A 17,476-nucleotide genomic window follows, 5' to 3' on the forward strand; every position below is an offset into this window, starting at 1 on the left:
CTTAAATGTACATTATAAGTGAATGTATCTTTCTTCTGATGTGAGTTCATAGATTAACCATGTTGCAAGGTTTACATTAATAGGAACTTATTTCTCTCCCCGTGTGCAAGATCTATCTATACATTTTACAAATAAATGGCCCAAACACAATTTGCAGGAACACATCATTGCCAAAATGAAAATACAAAAATGTACGTTACAAAATTGGTATATCCCAAGAGTTGTGCACGCGTATTGCATATTTTTCCACATGCATATTTATGTTGTATTAATTGGCTTTCTTAATATATAGCTTAGTTTAAAAATAAAAAATATATCATAAATGATGCAATATTTCTTCATGTAGTCCATATAAACGCAGATGGACATTAGGTGATGACACTGATCGACAGATTTAAAAACAAGATAAAACCAAAAACCTTGCATATGAATTTATTACATACAGCTGGTAAAAAAAATAAAAAAAATAAATCACATTTACAAAGTCATCAGATTTTAGTGGATAAGCAGCACAGTCTAAGGGTCGTGCACGGCCGAGTGTTACAGTGGTCAAGGTGGAAGTGGCTTCCTGTATTTGCTTTGCATCCAAACACGGTGCATTGCAACTTTCTTTCCTCTGTTCACTTGAAGCCGTCTGTCCTCCAGATTCTGAATTTCTTCCAGTCCGGCGTTGGAAAACAAATCATGAACCTCACCTGTACATAACACATCAGGGTAAACAGCCAGGATTTAAAAAAAATAATTATAATCTACAATATTATTATCTATGTTTATTCAAAATAACCGCCAATGAATTACGTCTCACTACTTTCCGAAATGAGTTGTCACAGAGGTCAGAAATACCTTTTGTGAAAAAATAAACACAGGTTCCATCTCCACGAGTGTAGAAGTTCTCTGATAAACACCGTCCTGATTGTAAAAGATTATATCAAAAGATTTATCTTGTATTCAAACAACAATCCACACACAATATATAATACGCAACACATATGGTTAAATAGATAAAAATAGATTGGAATGTATTTAATTCTATGGAGACTCACCCTTCTTAAACCTGAGCTGTGAGAAGTCATATCTCCCATAATCACGGAAAAGGAATATCCCTCCATGTTTCAGGTATGATGCTAGTCGATTCACTACTTCCTGTATTCTGTCAATGGTATATCAAGTTATCATTCTCAGTAATCCAAGTACGTGAAACTTGTTTTTCATTCAAATGTGTTAATTCATTAAAATAAACATTTAAAAGTCTTAAAAGACCATGTCAATACAACGTGTAAAACTAAATCCTCATTGATTATGTCTGTTATTACAATTTAAATATCACATTTTGATGTCAACCACTGTAGGGTTAATACAGAACATTTCGCTATGACGCAACGCGGTCTGCCGTAAGTTTTATATTTCCATTTTGCAATGACATTCAGACAAAGCCTTAAGAAAATGAAGGTGAGCTGGGGACAAATAAATGACTCAAGACTCTATTATTTCTGTGTTCGCCTACCGCTCCGGATGAATGGAGGAGAACACAAAGACTGCGAGAATAACATCCAGGCTCTGAATAGGGAAAGGAAAGGAGGCCATCTCCTCACAAATGTCATGGACAAAGGCGTGACACACAGAGTCATCATAGTCTCCATGGCTCTGTGTGACAAAAATAAAGTAGATTACTGTATGTTCAGTGTTATTCACCATGTTAATTGCAAGATTGTGTTTGAGATAAGTACTATGATCACCGTTTTAAGTGGCTCTGTGACCGTGACCTTTGCACTCAATGTTTTGTCTAATTCTGCACTCAGGTTAATATGTAAATTACACAATATTGCTAAATGTTATCTGGTATAAATAAACCAGATCTAATCTATGTTACTTAATCTACCAGATTTTTTTTGTTCCAGTTTCCTTTTTTAGATTACGTATGAGTTTGGTCGTTTTTAAATGTAAATTATTACATTAGGCACCATTAACTTGAAGATATGTATCATGATTAATAAAGTTTCACAACAAACAATACTAGAAATACCTTGACCAGGTGAACGGCACGTGGGGAGAAGTCACAACAATATAAAAATGCATCGCTTCCTCTGTAAAACAAAGAAATCAGTTTATCATCCCTCAAATTACAACATGTAAAGGTAATAACACTGATGACGTAGCAGTTTATGGCTCTAAAACTCAACTTTGTTCAAATATGAACTGAGAAACTGATTTTAGTGCTGACATCCTCACACTTGTCCCTTCCAGATTCGCAGGCACAATAGTACCATGCAGAACTTCATCATGAGATAAATTTATACTATAACGGAAATAGATACTTTCAAAAAGACGGTATCATCACAATTATTGACATGTCATCTAAACTGAACTAATTTCCCACATTTGTTACAGTCAATATCTTGGATTAAGACGCAAAAAGAAGGAAATGAGGGTTTTAAATTATGATATGCACTCACCTTATGGAATTAAGAATGGGAAATGCGCTGTTACCGACTCCACATCCAACCTGTAAGAGATGAGATTTGGCAAAGTAAGGTGGTCTCCACACATGAACTAAAGTTTTACACTGCCTGGCCAAAAAAAAAGTCAAACAAATTTGTGGCATTCGCTGTGGCCTTGTTTCCACACTTGTGCAGCGTCACAGCATTGTTGGCCTACTGTGTTAAAGCTGTTTTTTGCAATTTTTTTAAATATCAAAAAATGTCTGTTACATTCAAATCATCGCAAATAGGTTTACGCAACACTGATTAAGGCTATCACCTCCACATGACTCTCTCTCTCTGTTTTTTGTTTTTGTTTTGGTGTCAGTGAAAAAAGTAGGTCACACACCGCAGGGTCCGACAGAACGCAGACTGTTTTGGTGATTATTGAGAAACCAACAGGGGGCACTGGAACGAGAAGCCTTCTCCAAGATTCTCAATGGTTTTGACGTCTGGACTCTGTGGTGGTCAATTTATGTCACGTGCTCCTTGAACCATTCTTTGACAATTTGAGCCCAATGAATCGTGACATTGTAATCTTGGAATATGCCAGATAATCCCTGTTATTGAGTATATTTAGGTATTCAGCTGTTGAACATGAACCTGACCAAGTGAAGCTATCACAGATTGTAAGACTGCCCCCCACAGGCTTGTATGCTACACTAAGCCAAATATTACAGTGTGTGACTTTTTCTTTTTTTGCAGAGCACTGTACATACGGACATATTTAAAAACCTCCAATATCCTGAAAGATGCATGTTGCCCAGGGAAAGTAGAAGTCTGGAGAACATGTTTTTCTTCTGATGCTCTTGGATAATCAGAGACATGTCTGTGATAGGGAGTGGTGTCACTGTGTTGATGGAGACTGGTCTCTGGGTTCAGGCTGGATCCATTAGGGAGCAGGATTGCTGTCTGCTGGTCACCTTGACACCTGGTTGTGGCCTGGCTTTTTTTAGCTGAAGGAATAAGTTCTGGGAATTCGAAAAATAGCCACTTGCGATCTTTGAAGAACTTATTCTGGTGCATCTCGTAAAATTGGTCCCAGTAGCAGTGAGCTTCTGTATCAAATGTACCTGCATGGAGGAAAATGAGTCACATATTTACCATTTACTTGCCACATATCTTCAATTGAATGTATCTGGTAAATATTTTGAAGGAATATTTTCTTGCCTTGTTCCTTCAAGGGAATTTGTACAAGGGAATTTTCTTGTGCCTTTTGTCGTGCATTTTCTTTATCCTCTTCTGTCCACTGCACATGGTCCCTGACACAGGAGGCATTACAAAACAAATCTGTTCAAACTGTACAATGGTGAAACTATGATTTGCTGCCTAACCAATGATATTAAATTAACCAAAAGTGCAACCAGTAAGTATAGTAGAACATTAGTGTGTACGAAGTGCATTTCAATGCACTTGAATGAGAATTTTTTTTTTAGACAGAAGTTAAATATTTTGAAACTGAATTTGTATCTAGACTGAACATTTTTAACTCTGAATTAAATTTCTCCGTTTAAGTACGTGGAACAAATAAGAAGCGGAATATGTGTGTTTTTGAAGTAGTTTTCAATTAATTTTAATAGGGGAAAATGTTCAAAACTATTTGGATTTTTCAGAAATTATTACAAAAATACACGCAATGATGTCCTAAATGAGCTGAATGGTTTGACTTTGAATGAAGTATCTACGTTGAAGTATGTGGAACCGCAGAATAAAATAAAAAAACACAGGTCTACAATAGACCTGCAACCCAAAAACATACAGTGGGATTGTTTGCAGCGATCACACTAATTAAACGTTTTCACACTGTGAGACTATAATTTCAGTGTAATGTCATTAAAAGTTCACACAAATACAATAAATACTATTCCCAATACAAGGTATACATGCACATATTGGTGGCAAAGAAATAACACTAACCACATGTTGTGTTTAAAGATGTCATCATGATTGGTCAGTAACCGTGAACCCAGTGGAGCTGACGGTCTTTCTCCAGTGCTTTTTCGTCTTGTGGACAATCTGCTGTAAGCTTTAGCCAAATTGGCTAAAGAGAGGCTCCGGGCGTTATGCATTTACTCTGTAAAAATGCAGGAAGAGTTAAAAAACCTTTAACAATGCTGGTGGCTGGATATTGTCAACATCTTCATGTTTTAATCTTTTTCACATGAACTTTATTTTCTGGAACAATTTCAGTAAAACAAAGTAGCAAACCGAAATACATTCAAGCAAAAATACATTAGTTAATGATGAATAGCAATGTCTACAGATAATGACTCCGTGCTCAGTTAGGCTCAGTTAGTGCCCATTTTGTGTGTGTATTTGTGTTCCTGTTTTATACAAGAACAAATACTGATCATGTATGATTTACTGTTGTATTGCACCGTGCACTTTGCTGTTTCCTTTTCAAAAATGTGGTTCAACAATACTGATATGTATTGGGATTTATTTTTAACAAGGAGGTTATTGTTATGCCAATATTAATATATACAGTTATGTTGGAGAACACTCAATCCTTGACCTTCATCATTACTGTTATGCGAAGTGAAAATGGTTAACAGATATATTGTTTTTTTAATTTGAGCAACTGTTCATGACTTCTTTAATAACAGATCATATTTCAGGCTGCTCGCATGTTGTTTTATTTGATAGGATTTGGGGAAAATATATGCATTTACACCATAAATAGTTGTGTAAGTTTAGGTTTAGGCACCCTCGTGAAAATGACCAAAATGCCGGTGAGTGTAAAAAATATTTTAACTGCACATCTACAAATGACCTGTCGGTGGCAGCAAAGAGCCTTTACCACGTCTCGTCCGCAATCAAACTGCAACAAACGAAGACGTTTGTTTGGGGGTAAAAGTGATGGGAGCAGCTTACAGTCAAAACGCGACATTAGCGTCCACCAGCTTATCGCTTTTAATAACACTTTATTGTTTATAACGTCTGGACAACGGTCCCGTTTGACTAAGCTGTGTTGGGTGGTTTACAGCGAGCTGGCGTTGAGTGAAACTCATAACACGTTGTGGCTAACGCTAGTTTCAAGCCGTTCCAAACATGCGGGATAGTAAGTAGTTTTTAACTTTGACCGACAGAAACCCAAAACTCGTCCTCACCTGTCTTTGAACTGTGACGGCGGTGTTGGGGTCACCTCAGGCTTTTAGTCTCTTGACATGACATGCGTGCAGCTGGTCGTCCTTCCTGTAAATGAAAGAGCGACCTGCTGATGGCGCCGTCCCGGAGGAACAGGGCTGTAAACAGCACTGAGCTGCTGAGCCGCAGGAGCAGAGGCATCGCGGATGCTGGGACTCTGCTGAGGCACAACATGAAGGTCTTCAGAGGGATCCTCCTACAGGTAATCCACAGCTATGCACTTGTGCTCATTTGTTGTAGTCAGAGTTACTAGTGTAATTAAAAATATACATTTGTATACTGTAGGAAAACAGGAATTTCATAAAAGTATGGAGCAAGACCTCAAAATCCACTATCAAGTATGAAAATGGTAAAGTCTACTTCGAAAATTACCTTAACTGCTACAGTTGGTGAGTATGATTTTATCACAGTACTTTAAACATAAATCAAACTATAAAAAGCAAGATTGCAAACATCTGCTGCTCACTTTCCCACACATACACTCCCCCCTCTTAGAAGCTGGTTAACAAATTAGTTTTTTTGTGTGTGCTTGATTTTTTTTTTAATACTCATGAGCAAAATCTTAGAATTTCTTTGTTGGGTCATAATCAACATCTCCAGACCATTGCATCAAAATCCTAATCTGCAAACCCATCGATCCTCTGGTGCAGCAGGCAGCTTTCTTCTCACTGGCCCTAGAGTCAGAACAAGGATTAGTGAGGTGGCCTTATAAATTATTGTAATCCTTTATTCTGGAACATGCTACCCCTTGACCTGAGATCGATCACCAGTCCTCCACATTTAAGATGAAACTTAAACACTTCCTTATTCCGCCAGGCCTTCACTGAACCACAGTGTTTTTCTGTTTTCTGCCACAGAGTGTGACTGGGAATGTGCTAATAGACATGAGTTGTATCGATCGCTTTTGTCCATGCACTACTACATGTATACATCTCTTTGTTGCCTTCTGTCTTAAAGCACATAGAATTAGCATTTGCCCTTCTTTACTTTTTGACTTATGCTGTAAGACAAACAAACTATAGAACCAAGACTATCATGGCTGCTCATATTTCTGTCAACACACTCTCCTGTCTAGCAAGGTCAACAATCTATTTTAAAGAAAACATGTCTATCTTGTGCCACAACCTGCATCCTCAGAAAATCAAAATCTAATCATAAAATTATTGGTACTTAGAGTTGGAAATGTGGCTCTAGTTGCATAGAAGAGATCTACTTTAAGAAAGTAAAAATCGAAGTTGAAAATGTAGTAAAAATGGATTAACTGTTACATTATGCTAATTGACACAGTGATGATTCAATCCTCCTCTTCTTCCAGTGCTCACTCCGAGCCTCAACTTTTGTACAAATTGCCCAAAAGGTCTAAACAGGAAAAATTTGAAGATGCCTTGCTGTGTCAAAGCCCACTTGTAAGTGAAACTCAAGTAACATACATTTTGTGTTCACATTCATTGTTGTTCTGAACTTTCAATGACAAGGTTTTTGCAACCCAGTTTCAGACTGTTGAGTCCTCTGTCTCTTTGACAGGACAAAACATTGGCTTCTTCCTCTGACCATAAACCGAGCCTCTTGGCTTTGACGGCAAATAACTGGCTGTATCGTCTTTCAGCTGAAACAGGGGAAGGGCTGCAAAGAGTTTACCTTTCTTCAAATCATAAGTTCAGGTACTGTGTAAAGGCTCTGATTTTCTATTGAATGGAGATGAATGCATTTAATTTAAAAAACATTTATAGCTTTTTCGTTTTTTTAATTTTTGAAGGTATCTTAGCTGGGAGGCATCGCAAGAGACATTCTATGTTAAATCAGTTCAAAACAAAGAAACACCTTTACAACGGCAGGTAAGATTAATCTATTGTGTTTAGAGCTGCAACTAACGATTATTTTCGTAATCGATGAATCTGTCGATTATTTTCTCGATTAATCGATGAATCGTTTGGTCCATAAAATGTCAGAAAATGTTACAAAACGTTGATCAGTGTTTGTCAAAGCTGGAAATGATGATGTTCTCGAATGTCTTGTTTTGTTTACAAACCAAAATGATTCAGTTTTAATGATTTCTTTGTTATGTGGAGCAAAGAAACCAAGAAAATATTCACATTTAAGAAGCTAAAACAATCAGAAATCTGGTTTTATAATGAAAAAAGCTTAAAACCGATTATCAAAACAGTTGGCGATTAATTTAGTAATCGATTAATAATCGATTCAGCTCTAATTGTGTTTGGATTCATGTCGTGTTTGAAAGAGATATAGAATGTTTTACACGTTTTCCTAAAAAAGCTAAGGAATTTGCTGCACATTTAACTTCCTAAGTTTGTGGATTTTTATTGGATGTATTCCATTTTGGTGGCACCAATCTTTATAATGATTTTGCCATCAATTCTGAATTGTTTGGTGTACATTATTTCATAAATTAGTGAACTACACTGTCTATTTAAGTGTCTTAGTGAGCTGAAGATAATGTCTTCTCATTTCTTGTTTTGTTCAAAAACATAGAAACTAAACCCCACTACATTTAATTTACCTGAATCAGTCAATCTTTAGATTCATCTGTTTATAAGGATGTTCTCTTTTTCTCTTTTGTTTTATTCCACAGGCGGGAATTACTCATAATACAGTGATGCACCTGGCAATCTTTCATGTTTTTCCCTTGCAAATTGTAGGGGTTATGGAGATCAACAGAAAGGTATGCAGATCTATTGTATATTGAATTTTCCACTTGTGTCTGCAGGTGTTATTTGCTGTTATTGAAATCCAAATGTAAATTTTTCAGGTATTTGGAAAAGGTGTGACCGATGTCGTTCTGTCTCAAGGAGTTCTTGCGGTGTCTTATAGCAACAAGTCTGTGAAATTGTACAGCTTTGAGAACATTGTGAACAGGGTATGTATATATTTTTCTCCGTTGCCAGCCCAGTTTGTTTCATAAGCTGAATACTTAATAAATCCAAATCCAACATAGCACCTGGAGGACAACATTTATTTTATGAATATCTTAAAGGTCTCATATTATACCCTATTTCTCCAAGTTAACCTAGTTCCCTGGTGTCCTAATGAACATGTCTATGACATGCTTTGGTCAAAATACCTTAAAGATGAAGCACCACAGCAGTTCAATCACCCTGCCAAAACAGCCCTGTTCAGAACGGTCGGTTTAGTAGTATCATAATCATATATATAAAAAAAAAAAGACAGGAAATTACATCAGCCACAAAGGCTACTGGAAGCTAACAGCAGTTAGCATTTGGAAAAGTGATCATTTGTAGGCTCTTGCAGGCACATTATCGTCATATATAACATGTATCCTCTGAGCCCCTCACCAGCACTCTCGCGTGTTTTACGGACAAAGCGGAGCTCCGTGAGACAACGATTCCAGGAATTTAGCGTCTTGTGACGTCCCAATGAGTACGGAAGTCAACATTGCGTGTTTCATCTCCTGTACTTAGACTGAGGAGGACCACAAAAACATGAGTGTGTCATCTTTTATCACACTTTGCCGACTGATGGGGCCTCCAGAGTATTTAAATGATTGAAAAGTTTATTTTGCATAATATGGGACCTTTAATGAATATTTCATAATGTCAGATTATCTGTTTCTGTGTGGATTATTTTCACAACTCCCCTCTTTATTCTCAGTTTATGACAGAGACGTTGGTGCTTGGAGAGAGCAGTTCTCTTCTTGGCGGCAAAACAGTGGGGGGAGCTCAAGTCGGTATCCCGGTAAATATCCAGATCACAGGTGAGTGTTTTTCGGTTTATACTGGTGGCTTAGGTTACAACCTACTTGGCCTCTGTAAGCAAGATATTTTATTTTTTATTAAATGTTTAAACTCTTATCGCACAGATTGTCCACCTGTGCTTTTTGAGGTGCCCTGCTCTAATAACGGTGTCCAGATCGGTGGTTACCCGTGGCACTACATCTATACGCCACCACACAAGAAATACAAGGGGACTCACCACATCTGTTCTCTCATGGACAACGTCATGGTAAATTTATAATAAAGAATCCTGTTTAACAATACAATAAACAATCACACATTTCAGTGAGAAGTATTGACGCTATATATTCATCTTAGCAGGTAATGCTTATTGTGTGAATGGTACCATTTCATAATGTTGACATGAGAAATAAATAAGAGCATTATTGGATCTCTGAACGTGTTAGTGAATTGTTACATCATATGATGTATTTTACTGTACAATGACATAATGATGAAATTATTCCTACCATACAATCTCATGTTTTCGTTGTGGACTGTGTGTAGTTTCACAGGATGCAAAGATTCCTTTGTGAATGAAGTAATTTTCTCGTTTATTTTTAGCTTGACCAATCAGCTCCCTCTCAAATCACATTCCCTCCACATTTGGAGAAAATCATGTTTGAGTTTGAGTCCAAAATGCTGCGCATGGTTTTACAAGCTGATATGTGATAGACTGTACTGTCACCAAATTGGTCGTAGCCTATTGAAAGTGTCAAAGTAAGAAGGCCACAGATGTTTTTGACAGTCTTTGTATTCTGCCGCTGTACACAACAGAACACAACTAAACCTTTTTTCACTGTTGAAAAACCCCACATAATTTTTTTTTCAGGTCACTAAGTTCAGAGATTTTCGGCTTGTGTCACATACTTGAATTGTGCTTTCTTATTTCTTACTTTACTGTTCACATATATTTCTGGTTCGCTGCAACTAAGGCTGCAGAAGAAATTGTGGAAGAACATGAAAATAAAATGGAGCTGCTAAATTTTCCAAAATACTTTTTTTCCATTTAAGAGCACAATGGAATATACAGTTATTTTGAAATAGAATGCAGTATATCCTTTTAAGAACCTTTATTAAACTCATTCTTGGAAGCTCTTGCGTTGCAATAGAGGCAAAAATGTACCAATATATAGTGGTTATAGTAAGTCCTGTCCGTCAAGTGTCATTTTTACAGTGATCTGTGTGCAGTTTGTTAATACTTGGAAACAGCTACGTGTCACAGAAAATGTTTCATTTGGTTAAAAGTTGTAGTTTCGTAATTAACTCATTTAACATTCATTGTAATTTTATGACATCAGGCAACAAATGGTATACAGAACATGAACTGCTGCTCTCTGGAGAGCGATGGGATCTTCTTCCACCCGGACGACTCGGGAAGAATCATCCACATTGGGCCAACTACCATAAAGTAAGTAAATGGTCAACTTTTGCACTACAATGAGTGTAAGGAAAATAAGAGATAAATCAATAAATTACTTTTTATTCCCCTCCTGTATATTGTATGTTGTTTGATAAATGTAGTGTATTTCTTCTTTTTGATTATTTTATCTTCTGGAAAAATCTTTTTTTTCTTTTTTCTTTCTCAAAGCGTCCTGAAAATCCTTGGAGAACTGAACAGTGGTTTGCCATCAAAGGTTATTGAGGATTTCTCTATGAAGACTCTTCGAAATAACAATGTAAGTATATTGGTCGTCTGTCTAGCAGCCTCACTATGTTGTGGACAGACTCGTTTTATAATTATAGTGAGGTGCTGGGTATTGACTTGTGTGTAGTAAAAGAATGGGGGGAAAACACCCTGACTCTTTCTTTTGTCAAGATTGTTCTTCAAAATCAACAATACTAAAATATTTCTTTACACACTTACTATTATCGAGCTTGAAGAACACCTGAGATCTGAAATGTCGTAGAGCAGAAGCACAGAGTAGATAATCTTTTCTTGATTTGACTTTACATTTTCATCATCTCAACGGTTGTTAATGATTGCAGCTGACCTCACAAGTCACTGTCACATCATCAGGCCGCACAGTGAAGAGGAGATTTCATCAGCTCGACGATGACCCAGATCAAGAGGTATGACATTTATTGTGTTAATTATACAGTTTAGTTGTATGTACTTTATGTGGGAAATATTGAAATCTATGAAGCACTGTACAAGGACGATACAGAGTCTGTTGTTATTCTACATTTTTCTTCATTTGCAGACTTTCCGTATGGTAGAATATGAGGATGAGCTGGACCTCTTGGCAGTGGTGGTGACTAACGGTGAAGAGGGAGAGGGAAGAGCTCTCATCCGGCTGCACGACAATCAGAACGGACAGTTACAGCGGAAAATCGATCTGCTTGAACCTTGGGACGAGGTGAGTAACTTGACATTAATTCACCATCGCTTGGACAACATACAGTTCACTTCTCTATGGGAATTCATGGTTGCTCTTATCTTTTTCTTTTTGCAGACTTACCGGCATGACTTGTTCTTTGACAAAGACACAATTGTTCATATTGAACAAAAGCATTCCAACTTCTGCTGCCATGTTTATAAACTTGAGGATAACAAGAAATGAATGATGCACACGGAGCGGCTGGAAAGCAACTCATGGATTTGTTTTCGGTTACACTTATAATGCTTTTCGGTGTTGTGCATAATGATTTATTTTGTGCATTGGTTAATTAATCAAAATAATTGTAATACAGTTTTCCTCATTATGTCTCACACTTGTGAAGATTTTTATACATTTTTCTTAAAATAAAATTATTTTGTACATTGTAATAAAACTAGTTATGTACATCTGCCTCATTTTGCATTTCCATCATGAGATTTGTTACCAAATCTAATCAATAAGTTGATTTTTTGTAATCGATTGTCTACTTGCTCTCGTCCCCAAAGCTCAGTTGTCAGACATGAAACAAGCCCATACAACCCGTCTATACATTAAAATGATTCCAAGCTACAGCACAATATAGGCCCTCCAAAAATTACTGATCAGCTTCTCACTATGGATGAGCATCTGGTCCCTCATATCTTTGTGTTTCCATGGACAGAGAGCAGATGTCCTGATTATTTCAGTGTAACAGATTTTTATTTGTTGTGTTAGTCCAGCTAAAAATTAATTGACGGTAGGGGTCACAATATAGTCAAAACAACATAGAAACATAGATTACCCGAGTGCTGTTGCTGACTGCGCCCATCCCTTTAAAACTGCAGTGTGTCCATCTTATGATGCGTACTTCCGGCAGGGTAACGCACCATGTCACAAAGGTCAACTCACACTGGTTTAAATCCTAGGGAGAACCACATGTGATACTACTTGCTCTCACCTTAAAGGTGCATTATGTAATAAATCTAAAGCAACTGGCCATAAAATCTACAGTCACAGAGACTCAGGAATAATGTTCATATAACAAACTGAACTCACCAACAACAACAGTACAGACAAAATATTTGCATTAAAAAAATGTATTTTGCTTTTGTTTTGAAATCATGTTTTGGCATGTGGCGCCACCTACCTCCGTCTACCAATCATTGCAGTCAGTAGAGTCTCAGCTGACGAGCAACCACGGGTTGCCAGCTATGTCAGAAAACGAAACCTTAAAGACCTCTGTATTTTGAATTTGAATATAGTAACCGTTTTTGGCCACATTCTTACATATGGCACCTTTAAGGGAAAGTTAAATTAAATATGTATTTTACCCTCGTTAAATAAATGTTACATAACTAGAATATACCTTTAATGTATCCCAAAACTTTTTTTTTCCCTCAAACGAGTGTTTGTTATTCAACGCCTGTCATGGACACAGGAGGAGACTTGGACCATGTTTCCGCGGGGCGGTAACTTTAGTCCCTCCACCATTGCTAATCTGTCCTCACTCCTGTAAACACTGAAGTTACAAAACCCATTTCCTTCACTCGTCTTTGTTTTGAACAGCTCCCGCACACGTGACTGTGCTCGGTCCTTCGGAAAGTGATCGTGTGTAGAAAGCAGCTGCTCCTTCACTGTCTCTGATGATGGCGACGGAGAACCGGAGAGAATTCCTTCTCGTTTTCTCAGCCGCGGTCTTCCTGGGACTCCTCTCGGTAACATTCGTGCTGATTTGGGTTCTTCAGTACAGGGAAGGCTTGGCCTGGGATGGAGCACTGGCCGAGTTCAACTGGCACCCGGTGTTAATGGTCACCGGGTTTATTTTCTTGCATGGAACAGGTGAGAGGACTGTGTTTTGTTTTGTTGTTCCACAGGTTTGAGTTTGAAGCTGTGATGGAATGTAAAGAAAGTAAACCTCCAGGCTTGAGATCATTTTCCACTGCCTATTAGTATGTAGAACTTACAGTTTCTTATTTGTTGTACTTTATTATACTACTGACCCATGATCTGTGGGCAGAGGTGATTCTAGAGTCTGTAGGGGCCCTAAGCAAAAATTCCCAGGGGGCCCTTCCAACCAGTGTTCATCACCATTATGTTATAAATAATTAGCCTAGAAATCTAGACGCACCATCTTGATGTGGGTCTGGCTCGTCAGGCTAATAAATAATCTGACAACGAAAAATGTATGAGTTCAAAATATTTTATTTTTTCGAAATAATTTAAATAACATGGAAAAACCTTGTAATTAAAAAGTATGTTAAAATATAAATGTAAAGAACAATAAAATACTGTAAATAGCTTTTGAAAAACTACAGAAACATTACACTGTAAAGAACCCACATTATAAAACAATAACTCGAAAAAACATATATAAACTGAGTAAAAAAGATGCATTACACTGTAAATAATCCTCTTCATTTTCCAACTTGCAGAACGATAACTTCACACAGGTTAAAGTGAGGTGGGGCCCCTTTAGGGAGGTTTACTACTGAGATGTCATTGCAAATCGGCCATTGTTTTTTAAGGGGGACGGGGATGCGGCTGGTCACTGCACATTTCAGTAAAAACAGACCTCAGGCTCCGAGTGTCGGGGGCCTCCTATCAGCTCAGGGCCCCAAGCAGTTGCCTGCCTTGCCTGTTCACAAGCTGCGCCCCTGTCTGTGGGTACTTTAAGAATGACTTGTTTAAAGACATAAAAAGAAATGTGTATAATGACAATAATAATATTTATTTACAAAACATCACCATAACAAATTAGAAGGAAACTGGATTTAAATTAAAAATAATATTAAAACTTACACTGAATGACCTTTTTTCTTGCAGCCATCATTGTCTACAGGCTTCCTTGGACCTGGCAGTGCAGCAAGTTAACGATGAAGTTCATTCATGCCGGCTTGCACTTGGCGGCCTTCATTTGCGCCGTTATAGCCACTGTGGCGGTTTTTGACTTCCACAACGGAGCAAAAATACCAAACATGTACAGTCTGCACAGCTGGTTGGGCCTGATAGCTCTGATACTGTACTGTCTACAGGTAAACAAACTCATTCATTACCATTGATCTGCATTGATGGGTATGATAGGCATGATGGGCCAAAGCACAGGTGTCAATCTCAAGGCTCGGGGGCCAGATGTGGCCCGCCACGTCATTGTATGTGGCCCGCGAGAGATTAATTGGTCTTAAAAATCTGTGTTAAATTAGGTCTATGCTGCTTTAAGACGTGCATTGACCATAAACTACATTTCCCACAATGCATGGCGATTGCGTTACCCGCAAAGTGACGGCATCCCGTCACTAGATCGCAGTGTATCATTGTATACGCATCACGCGACGAGTGAAAATGAGATTGAGCCTGTGATCGCAGCAGAATGTGTTCACAAAAGCAACAACCAAAAACGAAGCGGCAGTAAAAACCAGAGGTGGAAAGTAACGAAATACTAATTTACTCAAGTTACTGTATTGAATACTTTTTTGGTGTATTTTGTATTTTGTATTTTTTAAGTACAATTTAAAATCAGGATTTTGTATTTTACTTGAGTGATTAGCACCAGCGTGAACATAGAGGGCGCAACATAAAAGTGGTGTAATATCCTGTGTCGCGCCGGGCGCGTGAGCTCCAAAATAGTTTTGGATTTCTGACCCCTTGTCATATTTCTACTACCCTCACACCCCACGCGAAGTAACTAAGTAAATTTTACTTAAAGTACATTTCAAATGAACTACTTCTTACTTCTACTTGAGCACATTTTCAGATGTCTACTTTTTACCTCTACTTGAGTAATAGTTCATCAAAGTATTGGTACTTTTAGTACAATATTTTAGTACTTTTTCCACCTCTGGTGAAAGCTAGCTTTATTGTGGCTGAAGGAATCACCCGTGCTTCAAAGTCTTTTCCTGAGGGTGCGTTTTTTGAATCAGTGCATGCTGAAGGTGTGTGAGCAGGTCTGACCCGACCAGATACAGACTTTTAAAACGCTTGTTGTGTTTGTCAAGAAACACCATCGCGGACTGGGTTACATCTATAATGCATCATTCTTGTAACTTGAATAAGTTATAAATACAGAAAGTTATTTAGCAATATGTAACGGAGTAGTTACCTTTATTTGACATTATATTTGGTTACATTTAGTTACATTTATTCTGTATGACAGTTACATCTGGACCTATGAGGGTAACCATTATGCTGATGTGGCCCTCAGTGAAAATGAGTTTGACACCGCTGGTCTAAAGCAAACTGAGCAGCTGCTTAACAGTGTGTTTTATTTTGTAGTTGTAGATTAGTTGAAGATTAGTGCACGTTTTCACATTTAGTCCGAGTTTTGAAGACGAACTGTTTACAGCAAATGCAATGTCTGCTGTTGTATTTTGTTATGTTTCTTCTCAAGTTCAGCATAACTCAACTTTGCTGTGTTTCACTCTGAATGTGAAAGTGTTGATCAAGACCAGGCCACTTGATTTTACTACCAGCTAAGATAAAAAACAAAACAACAACAGTGACACTCTAATTGATGTAATTTATCATGTTCCATTTGTATCAATAATATTCAAGCACAGGTGACTCCAGGTTGGTGGAAGAGTCCCAAATCAAACTGTTGTGATGCCACCAACAAACAAATTCATTGTCTATAAAAAGGCTAAATCATGGTGAGTTCCATTCTTCATTCATACAGTATCTGACAGGTGCACTTTTTTCTTCTTCTCGTCAATGAGCAGCTTGTTCTTGGAGTTGGCATGTACTTGATACCAATCACTCCTGTAACCTGGAGAGCAGCGTTCATGCCCCTCCATGTCTTCGGCGGTTTATTGCTCTTTGGCAGTGTTATAGCTGTGGCACTCATGGGCATCACAGAGAAACTAATTTTTGGCCTGTAAGTATTTCAAAGTAAATACTGTTGCATAAATCTGTTGTGCAATCTGCTGTGTAAACTCTATTTTAACTCTATTTTTTGTTCATTATGACAAAGGAATAACCCAAAGTATAAGGACTTGCCACCAGAGGCAGTTTTTACTAATGTTCTGGGACTCCTACTGGTGGCGTTTGGAATTCTGATCCTGTGGATTGCAACTCGTCCATCTTGGAAACGTCCCAGTGACCATATCCTGCATACTCTGCATACCGATGGTGGAGGTGAGGACACCAAAGTCGGTCCAGCCCTGTCTCAGCTGTCTGATGGTGCTGATGCCGAGGCCTCTGGGGATGTTAGGAGGAGGATAAACAAATTTGATGATCAGACTAACTGATTACAGAAGTATACTTGTCTTCAGTGCTGGATGTACAGTATGCAGCCACACAGAGAGAGTGTGCTGATCTTCCTACATATTTCAATTTGCTGGCACTTTATGTTATGCTTGCTTTCTCAACCATTTTGTCTTGCAAGTGCACGTAAATAGCAATGTGCTAGTGTGCTACTTTATAAGGGATATTATTCTTAATGTGGGGATGTCTGTTGTTGTCATACACTGTACAAATAGTCACAACACTTTTTCTAACCTTCAACTTTTTTGTATTATGATATATTTGGATATTAAGAACCTGCACACTTCACAATAAATATTTCTAACCAGCATGCTATAGTTCTTGAATATTACCAAATATTATTATTAATGTTTTAATACTGACTGCTCAGAGGGTTAAGATCAATATATATATATACTGTATGTTTATGTGTGTGTGTGTGTGTGTATAGATATAGATACATCCTTCAATATTATTGACAATATGAGTGATAATTGGGAATTATTTG

General features: G+C 37.7%; 3 protein-coding genes across 3 annotated transcripts; 2 read left to right on the top strand and 1 right to left on the bottom strand.

The window, feature by feature from the left end:
- Window positions 1-549: 549 nt before the first annotated feature.
- Window positions 550-4,546, bottom strand: mettl8 (methyltransferase 8, methylcytidine; the record flags this gene model as incomplete). Its single annotated transcript, XM_083908955.1, has 9 exons — window positions 550-695; window positions 844-909; window positions 1,044-1,150; window positions 1,505-1,644; window positions 2,024-2,084; window positions 2,454-2,503; window positions 3,213-3,550; window positions 3,648-3,739; window positions 4,395-4,546. The coding sequence occupies 9 exons, from the start codon at window positions 4,544-4,546 to the stop codon at window positions 550-552; spliced, it is 1,152 nt and encodes a 383-aa protein (XP_083765081.1).
- A 1,151-nt stretch (window positions 4,547-5,697) lies between these two features.
- Window positions 5,698-11,948, top strand: dcaf17 (ddb1 and cul4 associated factor 17; the record flags this gene model as incomplete). Its single annotated transcript, XM_083908884.1, has 14 exons — window positions 5,698-5,826; window positions 5,910-6,013; window positions 6,940-7,030; window positions 7,149-7,285; window positions 7,381-7,459; window positions 8,215-8,304; window positions 8,392-8,499; window positions 9,252-9,354; window positions 9,460-9,602; window positions 10,675-10,784; window positions 10,965-11,052; window positions 11,363-11,446; window positions 11,578-11,733; window positions 11,830-11,948. 14 exons carry the CDS (start codon window positions 5,698-5,700, stop codon window positions 11,935-11,937), a joined length of 1,530 nt encoding a protein of 509 aa, XP_083765010.1. The 3' UTR covers window positions 11,938-11,948.
- Window positions 11,949-13,379: 1,431 nt separating this feature from the next.
- Window positions 13,380-17,137, top strand: cybrd1 (cytochrome b reductase 1; the record flags this gene model as incomplete). Its single annotated transcript, XM_083908414.1, has 4 exons — window positions 13,380-13,572; window positions 14,557-14,765; window positions 16,446-16,600; window positions 16,697-17,137. 4 exons carry the CDS (start codon window positions 13,380-13,382, stop codon window positions 16,971-16,973), a joined length of 834 nt encoding a protein of 277 aa, XP_083764540.1. The 3' UTR covers window positions 16,974-17,137.
- Window positions 17,138-17,476: the final 339 nt, after the last annotated feature.

This window comes from Microchirus variegatus, assembly GCF_963457635.1.
Source record: "Microchirus variegatus genome assembly, chromosome: 22".
NCBI classification, from domain to species: Eukaryota; Metazoa; Chordata; class Actinopteri; order Pleuronectiformes; family Soleidae; genus Microchirus; species Microchirus variegatus.